Source organism: Ixodes scapularis, unplaced genomic scaffold (genome assembly GCF_016920785.2).
Source record: "Ixodes scapularis isolate PalLabHiFi unplaced genomic scaffold, ASM1692078v2 PGA_scaffold6__148_contigs__length_123643588, whole genome shotgun sequence".
Classification (NCBI taxonomy): Eukaryota; Metazoa; Arthropoda; class Arachnida; order Ixodida; family Ixodidae; genus Ixodes; species Ixodes scapularis.
This window is the reverse complement of record NW_024609881.1, coordinates 43,069,197-43,086,910: the sequence shown is the minus strand read 5'-3', so window position 1 is coordinate 43,086,910 and position 17,714 is coordinate 43,069,197. Positions and strand designations below refer to the sequence as shown.

Below are 17,714 nucleotides of genomic sequence, written 5' to 3'. Positions count from 1 at the left end.
TGAAACTTGCGGTGACCTAACTTGCACTCGGAATCAGAGAGCAGCTATGCGTAATCGAGCACTTGATTGTAGACTTCAGTGGCGCCGAAGAACGACACGCGCCGAGGATTCTGCTCCGACCGTTCGGCGCTTCTTACCCGCTACGACGCAAACGATGATGATGATTGTTTGAACAGCACCCCTCCCCCCACCCCCCCCCCCCCCCCCCCCCATAGTTCTGACTCGCCGCCAACAGCTTAAGAAACAAAGGGTGAGTCTTATTAGTCTAATCTTTTCTCGCGCCATTCGGCGTTCTAATCGGCTAACTTCACCTTCCAATTGCCTGCTGAGGCAGAGCGCTGACGCATCCCACACGAGTGCTGCGTCGCGCAGAGCACTGACGCAGCACTCGTGTGGAATGCGTTTCGATCCGAATACTCCCCGAATGCTGACGAAGCGCTCGGGTCCAATGCATGCTCGTAGTGCATGACCAACTAATGGCGGCCGCACATATTCTCAGCGTCATCCAAAAACTTGTAAAAGGGTCGTTTTGAATAAGCTCGTTCTTCCTTAAACTAGATAGGTGCTGGGACATACTGCACCTTTTAATAGCATTTACTGAAAAACGCACTCGCCATCGAGTGAATCCCACGTGCTCACTATCCTCAATCCGGCTGATTGAGCATATATGAATTTAATACTTGTGTTGCAAGAATAAAATCCAGTACGATGAAAAACAATGAGGAGGGAAGAAGAGGAAGCAATGTACCGGCTCAAGCCAGTCAAACGAGAACATTCCAAGTATAGCCTGGAAATCAAGGTCGAGGTCAATGGGAGCGTGCCCAAAAGTGCCCAAGGGCCTCCTTTCCATCTAATGGCGTCTTTTTTATTTATTTATTTTTTGTTTCTGGCCATTTTTGGGGGAAGGACGCTTCAAGCGGGAAGTCTCTCCCTGCTTCACCCCTGGTGGCCGAATCCAGAAGCTTCCTACCGCCATGGTAGAAAGCAACTAAAACAGCCTAAGATAATGTTAGTTTCATGGAAATATTATTAGATCTTCACATAGTACATTGTTTATGCCCGAAACTACCGGTTCCTTGCCGTGTTCTGCTAATGAACTGCGAGGACGATGCACACTGCCACACACGATCGCACTCCCGTGTTAAAGCTAGCGGACCTACGTTCCACTGAATTGAACAAACAATGTTCATGCGACACGGGGGCGTCCCGCTACACAATGATATTGTGCGACGCTGAATCCCCCGAAAGTTAGAAGATACGCTTTTTGTTATATTCTTGCGGAAACATTTTTTTGGGGGTAAATTTTTCTAAAAATTGGCAACGTCATTTGAGACACATCAGGGGACGCTGTGACATTGTCACGAAACAACGTGATTACCAGCTTTATTTAGCGCAGAAACTGTCCCGCTAAATTTTAGCCAATGCATTGTCTTTGTTACAGCAATGTTTCCCTCTAAATCGACTTTAGAAAGATTTACGCTAAAAGTGGCCGAACAATTGGGACGTTATGCAAGATGAGGTCACGTGAGGCTACGACGGCACCGCGCAACAACGTGATTCTCCCCTTAATTTAAGAAAGAAAATTTCCAGCTAAATTCAGCGGGCCACGAAGCACACAAAAGAGTACACGGGAGTTGCAGACAACTATCAAACATGGCCGCGAAACAAATATTTAAAAACAAAAAACAAACACAGCCACTTTTCTACTAGCCTAAAGCATAGCTCGCAACGTGAATCTGCCACGTTTTTTGTAATTTAATATATTATGTGCATATTATTATGTTTTTATTTATTAGTGGCGCGGGAGTGTAATATTAACTAATTGAATAGTTGCGAGACCTTCTACAACCCGAAACGGGGGTTCACAAAGAGGGACAAAAAAAAAAGTCTATTTGAATAGCTGTGGTCGGCTTAGCCTTGTTCACGAACTGCCTGATATCTTGGATGAAATGTAATTGTGTTATGTTTGCTTAGATAGCCGGAAGTAAGCCACCCACAATCGTCGTCCGGTGCATTCAATGCAGATGAGAAATTCAGCCGCCGCAGTACCAGACTCTATGCCGGTACGATGCGCATCCAGATCAAAACGCACAGGGGTGAGGTTTAAATAACTTCAACAATATTAACTCGCAGCTGTGAAAAGAAAAGTTATATCTGCAATCGTCACCACTCTAGTCTAGGAAGTCTGGGTTCGATGCTCGGCAGTGAAGAATGAATCTATAGTACAATTTGGAGTGTGGTTATATGTACAAATGCTCTCACAAAGCGTAGACGGCTTTAGCTTTTTTTATATATATAGGAAATATAGAATAACTCACCTATTTCGCTGCACTGGAGTTTGGATACCTGCATATCATCGATTGCCACAAAAGCGGAGGTGTCCTCTCCAGAGTTGGCTCGGATCGTTACCTATTTGCAGTAGAATATTTAAAACAATGTTTGAGGAACACAGTAAATTGGCATGCTTATATGTTTGCCACAAATACCAATGACAAGAAATTCAAATGTTTCGCCAAACACGGATTCGCTGTTTGGTGGTGTCCAGTTTTGGTGTCAGACCAAAATCGGCGTTTATCGGGGTTTATGTTGAAGCAAATGATACACGGACTCAGGATTCCCCAAGTTCCAGGCCGTTATCCGAATACTTGGAAAACGTTCCACAAAAGTTTTTTTTTTTTTTGTTTAAATGAAGTACAGCTGCGATTTGGAGATATTGGTTTTCCCTCAATTTCGATTAGACGGGGTGGGGATTTACCTTTTCGGGGTTTATCGTAATTCACCGAAGAAACAAAACCATATTTACAACCTAAAATCACCAGATTACAAACTGCTAATCTCCTCAATCCTTATGTAACGTCAACCGCTTCTCTTTCAAGTCCTAAGATCTTAAGTTTTGGTCACACCTTAGCTTTGACGTCGTCTAGATTTGCTTACCTTCTAGGCACTAGACTATGCAGCTCCTTCGAGCCGGATTTTTTTTTTTTTTCAAACAAAGGAGGCGAATCGACTGCCTCATTGGTTCATAAAAAACACGCTGATGCTAGGTTAGATTAACAGTCATACTTCGTACTGTAAGACTTTTGCGGAAGACTTGAACTTCACGATCGAGATAAAACTTCACGAATGAGATATCTAAACTACAATTATTCTATGTATACGCACTGAAGGCTTCAAAAGAGCAGGTCATGACTAGGTGCGAGAACCTTATTGTCGCGTCACGTCCAGCAAGGTTACTGTATTATAGCCTATTAAAAAGGGCAAAGGCCAAAATCACGAAGCAAGAAGCATGAAGATAATGAGCGAAGCCTTACGTTTGTTCCCAGAGACTATACGAAAATTATCGGCTTCAAGTAGGCTTTTACCCTTTGGCGCATCACAATCAGTAATAGCTTAAAGAAAAAAAAAAAAACACGCAGGAGGTGGCTTCTGCTTGCGCCTCTGGCTTCGTGATTCGATCTTCAGTTACTGTTCCCGATCGTCCTATCCACACGGTTTTACGCACCCCGTCCTCTGAATACCGGTCGATGTCGAAAACTGATCGCTTCCAACGCCTGGTCGCCTTGTCGAGAAGTTGGCCGGGCACTTGGATGCTGCAGCCGCGAGTACTGTTGGACACGTAGTACCAGATGGAGGCGCAGGAGAAGCGATGCTCCCGTAGCGTGAGGACGGCCGAGTCTCTGGTGTTGCCCGTTCCTCGGAACAGCAAGTAGTAGCCTGGTGGGCAGAGAAATTTGCTTTTTAAAGGCATGCCGATGTACCGCAATCTTGGAAGAAAAGATCCATTTTTTTTTCGATACCGCGTAAACGAACTAACTTTACGCAACGCGGGAGGCTGAAACTCCGTAAGAATATGACACCGCGGGGGAGATAGAAAGCGAAAGTTAAACCGTTACCTGGATCAAAAAATTCAAAAGGAAAACAAAAATATGTCCATGAGCTGGCGTCCACCTAAGCCCACAATTCATTGAATAAAAAATAACATTTTGGGTGCCTGTAAATTTTGTTTCAGCAAAAACCATGTGTCAGCAAGAAGGAAAGCAAAAAAGAATAAAGGAACAACCATTGCTGAATCCTTACGGACTGCGTTAGCATAACCCTTAGGTAACGCAACACACCTCTCCTTTTCCTCTTTGAGAAACGCTAATGCTGACCCCTTCATTTTTTTGTCTCTTTCTTTTAGGTTTTTTTTTTTCTTTTGCTTCCTTTTTTTTGGCTTGGTTTCAGAATCAGTGTTAACGTTTCCCAAAGGCGGCGTCTGGGGTGTTTTCCAAGGGTCGTGCTATGTTCCATCAATCTATGTTCCTTAATTTTTTTCCCGGCGAAGCGCCCACGCTTCCCTTCAAGTCTCTGTTGCACGCAAACCCGCGTCGGCTTGCCGCTTCTTGCGCCCTATTTCGGGCAGCCGAGCTAGGCGCTGCTTCCGCTCCTCTGTCTCATTCGCCCGCCTTGCAAGCTTAGCAGCGGCATCCGCTGCCTGACGCTGCTTTCGCTGTTCACCAGCTTCCCGCGCGCGCATTGGCTTCCGCCCCCTGACGTCGCCTCCCTCTCCCCTTTTTCCTTCCATACTCTCCTCCTCTCTACGTGGCGTGCTTCCCTTTCCACTGTTTTGTGCGTAGACGAACGGCGCCAGCTTTTCTCCGAAATAACTGCTGCAGGCGCCCACGATGTGGCTTTGAGGTTTGACGTATATTTTTATTCATTTTATTTATGAAAACCCATCACTCCTAACAGAGGTTGTGACAGGTGTGGAGTAAAGTTCCTTCTTTTGCCTTTATATAGCTGCTCATTGGTCGCCGAGCCATCATAAGAGGACGATGACACGTCAATCCCTCCGTTTCATAAAGATACACTAAACTTCCCAAGCCTTTTTTTTTTTTTTTTTTCAAGTGCCTGTAGGGGACACTTTCGCGACAAAAGAAGGGGACACTTTCATGACAAAGGCCACATTGCTGCTTATTCTGGCTTCGAGTTAAGGGGTTGAATGATGCTTACATTTCTTAAAATTTTTATGCGACAGCCATTCCACACAAAGAAAAACTAAGGCAAGTTTACTCAGTTTTTAACATTAGGGAGTGATTCTAAGTAGCTTGAACATAGTTACAGTGGCGCACAAAAGGACAGGGACAGAGAAGAGGAACACGTAGACGACAGACAAGCGCTTGCCTGTCGTCTACGTGTTCCTCTTCTCCGTCCCTGTCCTTTTGTGCTCAACTGTAGCTATGTTCAATCTATACCAAGTCACCCAACTGTCTACATTACTGCACTCTAAGTAGTATTTAGCGAAAGTTGAAAAATCGTTTCATGGCCCCTTTAACTGCTCGACGAAGTCCGCAAAGGAATTTTTTCGAACACCACTCGAGCCAGGAATAGACCGCTCTGATATCCGCGAGAGACAGGAACCGCGCCACGCGGCGCGGGCAACAAACATGGACGGCACCGTCTTTTTTTCCGGTGAGTAAATTCCATGGAGAATAGAAAGGTAGGAGAGGGCATGACGTCAGCCTCGTAGCCTCCACAAGCCATGCTCCCTTGACGCCTCGCCTCTTTCTCATTTTCTTCCTTACTCTCACCCCATCACGTGACCGTAGCTAGCCTTCGTCTGGCCTTCGATCTGATAAAACCTACCGGACGGAGCGCGCGCAAGCCTGCAAGGAATCCTCCTACAATCAACCATCCATCTCGCACGTGACATGTCACGCGCACCAATCGCCAGACAGATCTGCGGTCGCACTGGGCACAAAATCGTTTAAACTTTTTAAGACTAGGCTTCACCAATATTGCAACGTGCCCCCTCCTAGTACTTCTAACCTCCTTGGTAAATTCGGTCGGCAGCCAGAGAGTTTTCGGCAAGTGTGAATGAGCCACAAAGTGGTACTGTTCCTGCCAAAACAGTACTCTGGTAACCCTACCTTTACCTGCACTTATTTGTGTAGTTCAGTACTTTGAGGGCTACTGAAGAATTTTTCTTTCTCGTTTTAAAACGTAGCAGAGTTATTTGTGTATTTTATTGATAAAATACATAAGGAGAAAAAAACAACAACAACGCAAGGTGTTTTTTGTTTGTTCATGATTTACAATTTCTTCATTTGTGTCATTTTAGGTCGATGGCGCAATCGCGTTCACTGTGGAGCCATTATCCACGAAGACTCTCTAAACCCGCCATGCTCACTGTTTCAAAAGCTGTCAGTAACTAAAGCCAGTACTTTGATATCAATTTTGAGAATTTTAACTGACTATTTTGCGTGAGGCATGCATCAAAAATAGTTCTTTATTTACGTGATTTGTTTTTAGACAAGTTGTGCATCATCCTGCTGCCCCAAATAAGAAAAACATTTCAGAAGTATAATTTTTCTTTTGCTTCCGGATTTTTTAAAATATACTTCAAGGACAGCAGCCAGCACCACCTAAATCTTAAGGCAACACAGGTCATGTTCCACGGCGTTTTTTTTTTTTTTTTTTTTTTTGGGGGGGGGGAGGGGGGGTAATTATTCAATATCATTGGTTGGGGACTTATCATAACATGATCAGTTTTCGCCATACCGGGCTTTCTTCAAGCTGTCTACGATATATAGGGCGTCCCAAGCGGATCGTCTGCTGTAAAACAAACGAGCCGGAAATATTGACTCCAGCATATTGAAAGCTAAACATTTAATTGGATATGCACTGAAAAGCTCAGTCTTACCGTGTGAAATATCAAAACACAATTATCTTCCCATAAAAAAAACAAGATAAAAAAAAAGCCTTTATGATAATCATGTGCACGTTCGCAGACGACCGAGTTAGCGACGTTAGTTACTTGTGGCGCTGTCTCCCGATAGGCGCAGCTGGCAGACAACAGAGACCTTCGTCTGCTTGCAACGCCTTTTGGGAGATGGTGCCACAAGTATGTAGCGTCGCTAATTTGGTCGCCCTCAAACGCGCCCAACGTAGGCTTTGGCAAGTGTTTTGCTTTAATTTTTTAGAGAAACAAAACTACGCCTTGAAATTTTGCACCATGAGACTGACCTGATCAATGCATATAGGGCGAAAGTTTGAGCGTTCTGTATTCAGGTGGCGATTTTTTCGGCTTGTTTTACGGCGGAAGGTCGACCAGCTTGGGACATTCTATAGAATATGCACTGTTGGCTAGATCGAATGCAAGCACAGATTGTACACGACGCCCGAGTCAGCATTCCCGAAGTCGACAAACGCACCAATTATTCAAAAACAAGGTGCACTCGAATGCCGACGCTGAACTCGCGGTTCATCCGTGCTGGAAAATCCATCAATGTAAGTGATATAGAAAAATTTAGTTAGTCGGTTTAACTTGGTGGCGATTGCTGCGACGCTAAAGATTTCTTCTGGTCAGGTATCATTCGTAAACTTTGAAGACAAGGAATGGGGGCGAAGGTACGTCATATGGATTAATCCTGATACATGAACTATAAAAATGAGTGTGTCTATGGTTTTCCGCATGGTACGCAGGACAGCAAAATGCTGTAATCTAAAGAGTTCAATAAGAACATTTTCGACAAAAATCTGTCTGGTTGAGAAAATATTAGGCTTAGACGGAAAAGAACTAGCCAAAAACTAAAAAAAAATGGTTGAGCCCAACGTTTCAAAACCTGCTCGGTGTCTTCATCAGGGGTGACTAAATCGCCAGGAGCAGCTGCAGGTTTCATCTTCTTACTTGTTTTCGACTCAAATTTTCTTCTTCTATTATACACGTGGTTTCTTCTTTGTTGTCGTCGTCAGGTGGCACAATCCATGAACATACACCGTTGGCAAAGCACCCAGGCACCTGTTTATGTTTCCCGGTGTGTGTTGTTTGCGCCAAAACTCCAGGAAAACTCTCTGTTTCGAAATGGTGGCTTAGTTTCAGTTTTACGATCCTGAAAAAGACTTCCTCGAGGATAAAAAGATCGTGATTCTACCGGCAGCAAAAGAAAAGTCCGCCGTCGTCCTTGACCGGAAGGTGTACGAGCGCAAGGTAATAGATATTCTCGACAGCCCTTCTTATGAAAAGCTCAAGAAGGTCCCAACATTGCGAATTCAGACGAGCTTGAATAAGAAGCTGGCGGAGAGTTTCAAGAAATACCCGTAGGTGAAGATCCTCTATTTGTGGCTCATTTGGAAAAATGGCTCTACACCACGCTTCTGGGGGTTCCCCAAAATCCACAATCCTAACGTTCCCTTATTTCCTATTGTAGACTTCTCGACCTCGCCACGTTTTCCGCTTTCCAATTACTTACGCCGGATTTTGGCCCCTCTCGTAGGAAATACGTCAACCTATGTGAAAAACACCCTCCACTTCGTAGAGAATGTTTCGCAAGTAAGACTCAACGACGATGACTGAATTGTATCCTTTGACGCTGCTTCACTTTTTACAAGCGTTTCCTATTGTATTTCCTATTGTAGAGTTCTCGACCTCGCCACGTTTTCCGCTTTCCAATTACTTACGCCGGATTTTGGCCCCTCTCGTAGGAAATACGTCAACCTATGTGAAAAACACCCTCCACTTCGTAGAGAATGTTTCGCAAGTAAGACTCAACGACGATGACTGAATTGTATCCTTTGACGCTGCTTCACTTTTTACAAGCGTTTCCTATTGTATTTCCTATTGTAGACTTCTCGACCACGCCACGTTTTCCGCTTTCCAATTACTTACGCCGGATTTTGGCCCCTCTCGTAGGAAATACGTCAACCTATGTGAAAAACACCCTCCACTTCGTAGAGAATGTTTCGCAAGTAAGACTCAACGACGATGACTGAATTGTATCCTTTGACGCTGCTTCACTTTTTACAAGCGTTTCCTATTGTATTTCCTATTGTAGACTTCTCGACCTCGCCACGTTTTCCGCTTTCCAATTACTTACGCCGGATTTTGGCCCCTCTCGTAGGAAATACGTCAACCTATGTGAAAAACACCCTCCACTTCGTAGAGAATGTTTCGCAAGTAAGACTCAACGACGATGACTGAATTGTATCCTTTGACGCTGCTTCACTTTTTACAAGCGTTTCCTATTGTATTTCCTATTGTAGACTTCTCGACCTCGCCACGTTTTCCGCTTTCCAATTACTTACGCCGGATTTTGGCCCCTCTCGTAGGAAATACGTCAACCTATGTGAAAAACACCCTCCACTTCGTAGAGAATGTTTCGCAAGTAAGACTCAACGACGATGACTGAATTGTATCCTTTGACGCCGCTTCACTTTTTACAAGCGTCCCAGTTCCGTTGGCAGTCACCGCAGCCAGAGATGTACCCGAGAAAGAAGAAAACTTGGGCTCAAGAACCAGCCTCAAGGTGGATGAACTGTGTTGCCTACTAGAATTCTGTCTGGGCAGCACATATTTTAGTTTCCAAGGTGAACTGTTTAAGCAAGTCAGCGGAACTGCGATGGGTGCCTCCATCCGTCTCAAGACGGTAAATATTACAAGGGAGACAATCGAGCGAGAGCGCTACGATCTTCCACCAGCAGGCCCAATGTGTTCTTGCTTTATGGGGATGACTGTTTCTGTATTTTAAAGAAACCAGAAGTCAACCATTTCTTGGCCCACCTCAGTTCCATTCAGCCTGCCATTTAATTCACTGTCGAAAGCGAAAAGGATAACACACTACCCTTTCTAGATGCATCGGTAAAAAGCAAGGGGAAGATTTGTAGTTCGTTGTGTATAGGGAACCTACCCATACCGGGCGCTATACCTTCAGTTCAACTCAAACCATCCTAAGAGTCACAAGACGTCAATGGTCTCCTCACTTCTATTCTGAGCAATGGCTATCTGCTCACCAGAGACCAACAGAAGAAAATAAAAGCAGACCATCCTTGCTGATCTGAAGAACAATGGCTACAGCAACAGCTTTGTTGAGCGCATCAACTGTCGCAATGGTCGCACGCGCCAAAACAAAAGCCATCACAACACACACAGCCTCGGCCCATCGCGCGCATCAGCGTCCGCTATGCAAGCGGGACCAGCGAAGCGCTGGCGCGTGTGCTGAGGAAAGAAGGGATCTAAGTGTCCCACAAGCCTGTGTCACCACTGGAACGATTCGTGGCGCGACCCAAAAATCGCGCCCCAAAAAGTAGAGCAAATGGAGTGATCTACAAGATCCCATGCGGAAAGTGCCCCGCTACTTACATCGGCGAGACGAAAACCGTTTCTCAGCTCATCACACAGCATAAGAACGACGTACCCATGTTCGACCACGAGCGCAGCACTGTCGTGGAACATTGCAATGTTTACGACCATCCAATCGACTTCCCGATCGCGCAAGTTATTGAAACTGAGCCACAATTCGAAAAAGACTTTTCCCGGAGTCTTAGCACATCCAAAACACACCGGGAAACATAAGCAGGTCCCTGGGTGCTTTTCCAACAATGAATGTTCATGGATTGCTCCACCTGACGACGGCACCAAACAAAAAGCCATCTGCATTTATACAGATGGATTCTTGTTTGAAGAAGAAGAAAATTCGAATCGAAAACAACTAAGAGGATGAAAAATGCTGCCCTCCTCGCGATTTAGTCACCCCTGTTGAAGAAACCGAGCAGGTTTTGGAACTTCGGGCCGAACCTTTCTTGGTTTGTGGTTGGAGCCCTTTCGTCTACACCAAATCTTAGGAGGTACCTCAGCAAATGATGTGACTGAAAATGTGTTAGGTACTAAAATAAAAAAAACACCGCGCTGCAACAGGGTGCATGATGTTTTTCCATGCTCAGTTCCCAGTGCAGACTGGATTCTTTAGGTTCTTTACGTCTAAATATATTATCCGCCTTGTCATTCGGCGAAGTTCCTCCGTAGATAGCTACGATCGGCTGCTCCAAGTGTTCTGCGGGAGAGCAGACGCCTCCTCCTTTCTTAGAGTGGAGACGCACTAAACACAATGGTATTTGGTGTCTGCTTGAGGGGTTTTGGTTTAGAACGTATTTGTAACTCACCGTCTTCTGAACCCAATGTGTGATCTCTGGGTAGCTCGTTGAAGCTCCCAGCTCGCTGGAGTTGCCATCCTTTGACGCTTTCGGCAACATATGCTGATGAGTAAAAATAAAAACATTCTGTGTTTTAAGTAAAAACTGCACATTAGTATGCAGCATGCGCACAATGTTGTAATTAATACGCTATTTAAAAAAAAAACTAAAAAAAACTCAGTTTTACTTTCTCTTGCTACCTCAAAGACATAACACGACCGAAGCAAAACTAATACAAGAAATAAATATGTAAAAATAGCGTATAGTCACTGAAGAAGCTAAATCGTTTATCGCATAGTTTTTTAATTGAAATACAGATAAGGTAAAATGCAGGATTGATTCCCCCGGAATGAACGTCATAAACGTCAATTGTTCTTGCAAATCCGAGTTTCTTACCGCTGCGTTTTAAGTGCCATGCTTTTGCAGAAACACTCCAAGTGTTTATGAGTAACTAGCAGTTACTCATAAACACCTCTACGTCTGAATCGCTTCTCTTCGTGGGCAAATGCTATCGGATGAAAAGTTTTTGCTTTCTGCACGTCCCTGCAGAGTGTATTTTTTTAGCTTTGTCATCATTTGAATCGCTTCTGTTCGCTCAATTTTTTTACGCAACTTGAGCTTGTGGAATTCCCTTTCTTTCCTAGTTCTATTTTGAGGAAATGGGCGGGCTAGATTATGATTGCTTGCGTGTTTTGGAAGCCTTCCCGGGGAAAAAATTATCGTTCATTATAGAACATACTTTTTACGTGCATTTTTATTTTAATTTTCCGTGAGTTCGATATCGACAATAATTCGCTGTACCTGGGTTCGTTCTAAACAGGTTTCACTGTAGTCTGAGCGGTCATTGTAGCCGCTACCGCGGTAATGCGCAGTCTGGACATAAAATGAGAACAAAAATGATTTATAATATTCGAAGATTCACTCGAAAGAGCGATATACTCAACTTACGCGTCACGTCCACCCATGGTATGCAGAGGTCCTCTTCGAACGTGCAGAGGTCTAAAGAAACAAATTTTGGTAAAACTTTTATTTCCTGCGTACTTTGATTTACTTTTTAAGACAACGGCGGGATACACACTTTTCAAAAGAGCGCGCCGTGTAGTAGCTGCTGCGCCGATGATATCCGAGTCCGCCATTACTTGGTCACGTTCTCTAGACATCTATTCGACACGATGACTAACTCATTTTTCGGCGTGAACTAGGGTCATCTCGTACCCAGAACCAGCGCTGTGTCAACGTTCGGCGAGGAGGCAGATTCATTCTCAAACTTCGCGCCGAAAAAAATGGCGACCGCCAATGTTGCTGGATGGGCTTCCAAAAATGCTTTTGGTGTCAGATGACGAATTTGAAAAAGTTTTACTTCATGACTCTTAGCTGAATTTCTACTTCTTTCGGAGGGTACAAAATAAGACACTTAAATCAAGTACAATTAGTTCACATTGAGGTGAGGTGAGCAATCGGTTGTTTTTACTAAATCGTAATGAACGATGAATAAGTTTTATGAATTCGCTCAAACGTTCCAATGGAACACAAAAAGAGCAGTGAAGCTTTTGAATAACTTTTTTTTTAACAAATTTGTGTGAAAAAAAAAATACTTTCACCCAAAGCTATTGTTTTTGTTCTTGTCTTTACATCAAAACTGGGTTTGGGTATGACATTCGCATGCGCAAGCTTAGAACTCCGAAAAGGTAGCAACCCTGACGTTCATTATTGGCTTCGTTGAATTTACCTGCACATCCTGCTCCGGTGCAGAAAGGTGTATGGCAGTGTACTTCCTGTGTGTATTGAAATAAGACCGGAAGTACAACTCCCAACACTTTTCTGCATCGCTGCAGGAGTGCTGGTAAGTCAAACGAAGCTAAAAAAAATCTGAAATGGGGGAGGTGATACATTATCAGTGTGGCCAATTTAGCATTTTTTTTCATTAAATACTGCGGAATCTTCAATCCCTTAGCGTTAGAAATGTCCGTTTGGGAGGCGGCGGCTTTTTCAGCGATTTTCACATCACGTTAGCTTTATTTTCCTCGCGGTAGAAATTCCCTAGAGATTCCATCTATGATTGTTTAATAATTTTACTTTTGTGGGGTAAGTTCGAGTCGTGGGGTCGTCCTCACTGCTCACTTTCAGCAAAATGGCTGTCAGTAAGTGTGACGTTACAACGCTACGTTGAAACGTTACATGGACAAACCTCGAATCCTGCTTTCAACTGAATGGTATGTGAATGTATGCATTCGACTTCCAAGTCGGCAATAGCAACTGGGTCCAGTTAATTATGCAAAAACTTTAAGAAAACTTTGGGGGCTATATGGAACGTGCAACACCCTCCGCTTTGCCTCTGCAGCATACTGGAGGCGCCACCAACAGCTAGCGTCCGTAATGGAGTCCATAGAGTCGTGGCCACATCTGCGCCTTCCTGCGACTGTGTTTCTGAATCTCGGTCTGGAGTAAGGGCCTGACACGTTAAAATTGGAGAACGTTTTTATTCCTATCGCTGCTCAGTACGTTCTCACGTCATTCGACCGCAGGAGTATCTTGGAGCTCGGGCTGGAGCGTGTTCTCAGTGTTTTAAGCGACAACAAATGGATCTACGAAATGCTTGCTTGTTTGACGGTGAAATGCTGAAAAACATTCACAAAAGCCAGTAGCTTATAAAATCTCCGCGAGAAGTATTTTTTTGCTCCTTTTATTATCAGATTGCTATTGCTCGATGGCGGATTGAGTACAGTTACCAGAAATGAGATGATTGCGGCTGTTTTCCCCAGCACATAGAGGCGAGCTGTCTTATCAACTTCTAAATCTTGTGTAAAAAAATAAAAAAAGTTAATGCTGATTGAAACTCTCAATGCTTCGTCTAATAATGTACTCAGGTGTCCTGACATTGATTACTAACTAATGTCGGCAGCTACATGATGGCCAGCTGAAATGCTTCTCCTAAAAGCCACACCGTAGCGCCGCTGTCTTGTCGCACGCTTCCGATAGGCTTCTAAGCTTTGGAGACCGGTTACTGAAAATTCCAAGCGACATTAAACCAGGTAAATGACCTGGAGCAAATAACTTTTCTTGCGAAGCATAAGAAAGTTAGTTTTAAGCGCTAACAGATACCTACAATAACGATAACGATAGCGATGACTACTAACAGATATTGCCTTAAATGTCGGAACGATGGAGGCAGGTATGAACGTCAACACATCTTGTACTTCTTAAAGTAAAGCGCCTTAGGACAGTGACAGAACAAAATAGATGCTAACAGATGCTATATGCTAGATGATAACTTCTGCCCCTGTATTAGGCGTTTTACTTCAAGAATGCACAACCAACCAGTCAAACTTGCCGTCCTAATACATTTGATAGCTCCTGACAACATTAAGATAATAAAATGGGAATCGTTCCTTGGATCAAACCATTTCCGTTTAAGAAATTAGCTCCCGTCTTAGCTTTTTTTTTTTAATTTATCGTACTGTGTTTAGAATTATTAGAGGAGCAGGCATTTTGTGCGCCTGAATTTTCAAAGGTTTTCATCCGTTTTTCGAGAATCCTACCACGGGACCTTGACTTTTTAGTTGGTAGCATTAGACAGCTTATGGGAAATTTAATATTCAAGCCAATATGTGACATACCTACAGGGTGCGGCCGCAAGGACAAATACATCAGTTACGCCTTTCAATATTCGAATTTTAAACGTACGAGTTTAAAATTGGGCAAGTTAGCGTTGGTTTGGAAGAAGTTTCGTGTCCACTTTTTTCAGAGCTGAACTCGTAGGCTGTGAATTATAATAAAGCCAAATCGGGGACCACGTATTTCTATGTCTGATGCCAGCCTGTTTACACTGGTTTGTGAGCTTGCTCCCAGGTGGTTATTGTTTATATATTCCGTTAGAAATATTAATTATCGCCATTATCTCACTCATCGCCGGCCTATATACGATTTGTTCTTAGTGTTTTTGCTTTGAGGAAGGCATCCAGGAGCAACCTCATCAAACAATCTGGACACAACAAACGGGCTGCTATTGGACAAAGGAAATGCGCGATCTCCGATCTTGGTTAACTTTTGATTTTTGACTACCTTCGGATTAAGCTCTAAAGAATACACATAAAACATCGGGAAAAACTACGTACGCGTGCCCAAGTTAAGGTATCCACGTTTGGTAATCGAATTTTGCAAGGCATGCCAAATGTATTTGTCCTTACGGCCGCCCCCTGTATATTGTCACAAAAAAAAAAAAAAAAACTATATTCTCTGACAGCTTAACGAAACGCCGGGCGTTGAGAGTTCCGACAATCTCATGGACTCTTTTCGAAAGTCCGCACCAATGCCTGTCCGCCGTTGCTTGCTCACACACCCAGAGCATGCATTGCGCAACGAGGTCTGCGTAGGCGTCCGGCGTAAACTTCGCTCAGCTCGTATTGGACACGTGCGTGACGTCAGCGCTCGTCGAGGACTCGAATCAAATCGGGAGCTTCGCGCCCAAACAATGGCGACTGCCATTGTTGCTTGATGGACTTTAGGAAATGGTTTATTATTATCCCTTCCTAGCCAACGAAACTGCGCCATAAGCCACTATAATGATGTCAAAAAACGATCCACAAAACAAAAAAAGTTGGAATATGATAAGCCGTACTCTGATTTGCTTAAGTGTTCGGCATCTATCATACATATCCGTCTGTTTAATGCTAGTACAGTTTCAAACGTTACGTAGCTCGACGTCGGCGTCCCTTACCATCGCGCGGACAGTTTCCATCGGTGAACTCGACATCGTCCAGCATCACACCTGAAGCTTCGAGGATATTGGGGTATGAGACCGCTTCGAAAACCAGCTGCGGAAAGCGAAATATACGTGTGAAAACCGCCTGAGCAGTTGATGTCTAGACTCAACGCATAAAAACAATTCTGAGACTACTTTTTTATTTTTTATTTTACCGCACTCAGCGTAATATGAAGTGAAACATTTTCTGCATGGAACGGGTATTCGAGTTCGTGTGTTCGGGAGAGGTCCACGCCATTTTGTGAAAAACAAAACTTTAACACAATGGCAAATGTATCTGCAAACGTTGATATAGTACAATCCCTTTATTGGGATCACCAACAGGTACATTACAGCGAAGGCAACCCCTCCCTCCCCCCCCCCCTTTACTGCATCGTCCCGACCCTGACTAGGAAAGAAAACTTGAGTGATGGATTTTTAACATCAAATTGAACACGAATGTCTAGTAAGCATACGGCTGACATTCGTGGCCATTCAGTGAGAACACCACTCCCAGTGGAATGCTTACTCAGCACTCCTCTCCCTTCTCTGCTCCGCGCTGGGCTCCTCACGCTGACGTACAATATTTACTCACTGCTGCCTCATTGACGTGGATTTGCTCGGCAACGCTGAGTGGGGACCTTCGCATTGGCACAGTGCAAGTTACAGGTTCGTTGCAGCTATCTCTCTCTCTAAAGAGAATAACGCTCTTTGGTCATGGTGTTTGGAAGGCATCTCCGACAGGTACGTTTACCGCGTCGTAAAAAGTGGTCCGTAAATATACGCCCGATGATGTCATCAAAGTGTTCATGCCATTACTAGCCGCGGCTCCTGGCGGTATTACATCGGCGGGGTTAACGTGACAGACACTTCTGCTGCACTTCACTCACAAAGGAGGAGACGAGACGTCAAAGCGCCGATCTTTGATTTGAATGATTAGTGATTGGAACGCGTCCGAGCTGTGAGTATACGATATCTAGCCTGCGTTACACGGTCACTCCAGGACTTTTCACCTCGAATAGTCAAGGACAAGATGAAAACCGCAAAGAAGAGCTTCAGTTATCCTGCCTTTAGAGCGAACTTCCTACCTTCCGCAAGGCGTTGACGTCCATCCGTTTTCACTTTGTCGGTGACCCCACAAACCCTCAAAACCAGAGCACGACGCTCTCATCTTCTACGGTCCCTCAGTTTTCATCCGTTTGACTGGACAGTCGACGGAAGCCTCGGCCGAGTTGGGATGCCACGGCGATAGCGACAGTCGCCTTCAGTCTTACGTTAATTGCTGGGACGTCCAGTACCACCAAACACGCTCGACGCATCCGACGATGGGACGCGTCGGCTTCGGTGACGCCATTAGTTACCGCTTCGGAACCAGTTTTCGATGTACGGGCGGGTTCGGACACTAAACACACCAGTCGAAGACGCGTTCCAGGAGCCGCACTTCAGGTGAACCACTACAGACTACACCATTGTTGGAAGCGTACCTGCCACTGCGTCCTCGACGAAATTGTGACGGTGCGCGGGTTCCACCGGCCTGGTGTGGGATCCGTATACAGCGAAAGGACAGGGTCCCGCAGTAACGTTCCTTCGTTGTGCCTGCAACGTTGTTGAAGAACAAGCATTTCATCAAAATAATGCCTCAGATATAGATTTTGAAATTATTTAGTGTATCATATCGCACTATCGTATAGTTGCGGGAAATCGGCTTTAAGTGCACAGTAAGGACAGACGACACAAAACAAAACAACATTAGGAGTTTTGTGCCGTCCGTTTCCTTTTTTTATTTGCTGCTAGATAGCTCTGTCTGCCAGCTCGCCCGTTCTGTCACTTTAGTATAAATGCATGTTTATTTATGAAATATTCTCCAACCTTTTATTTTAAGCAAAAAGTAGGGACAACAACCAAAAGTGTAATAAACAGTAACCCGACGTTTCAAGACCAGTTCGGTCTCTTGATGACGGGTGAGTGATGGAAAGAACATGCGTCACTTAAATGTATATACAGGTGTATGGGGCTTTGCTTACTT

At 44.4% G+C, this 17,714-nt stretch overlaps 1 protein-coding gene across 1 annotated transcript in view; it reads right to left on the bottom strand.

Moving 5' to 3' along the window:
- Nucleotides 1-17,714, bottom strand: part of LOC8033073 (apical endosomal glycoprotein) — a 142,165-nt gene that overhangs the window by 98,705 nt on the left and 25,746 nt on the right. Inside the window, exons 7-12 of the mRNA XM_040210497.1 lie at nt 17,173-17,284; nt 15,665-15,761; nt 11,896-11,946; nt 10,918-11,010; nt 3,503-3,714; nt 2,319-2,409 (exon numbers count right to left, since the gene is read on the bottom strand). Coding sequence (XP_040066431.1) covers nt 2,319-2,409; nt 3,503-3,714; nt 10,918-11,010; nt 11,896-11,946; nt 15,665-15,761; nt 17,173-17,284 — 656 coding nt within the window. The remainder of the gene's footprint in view (nt 1-2,318; nt 2,410-3,502; nt 3,715-10,917; nt 11,011-11,895; nt 11,947-15,664; nt 15,762-17,172; nt 17,285-17,714) is intronic.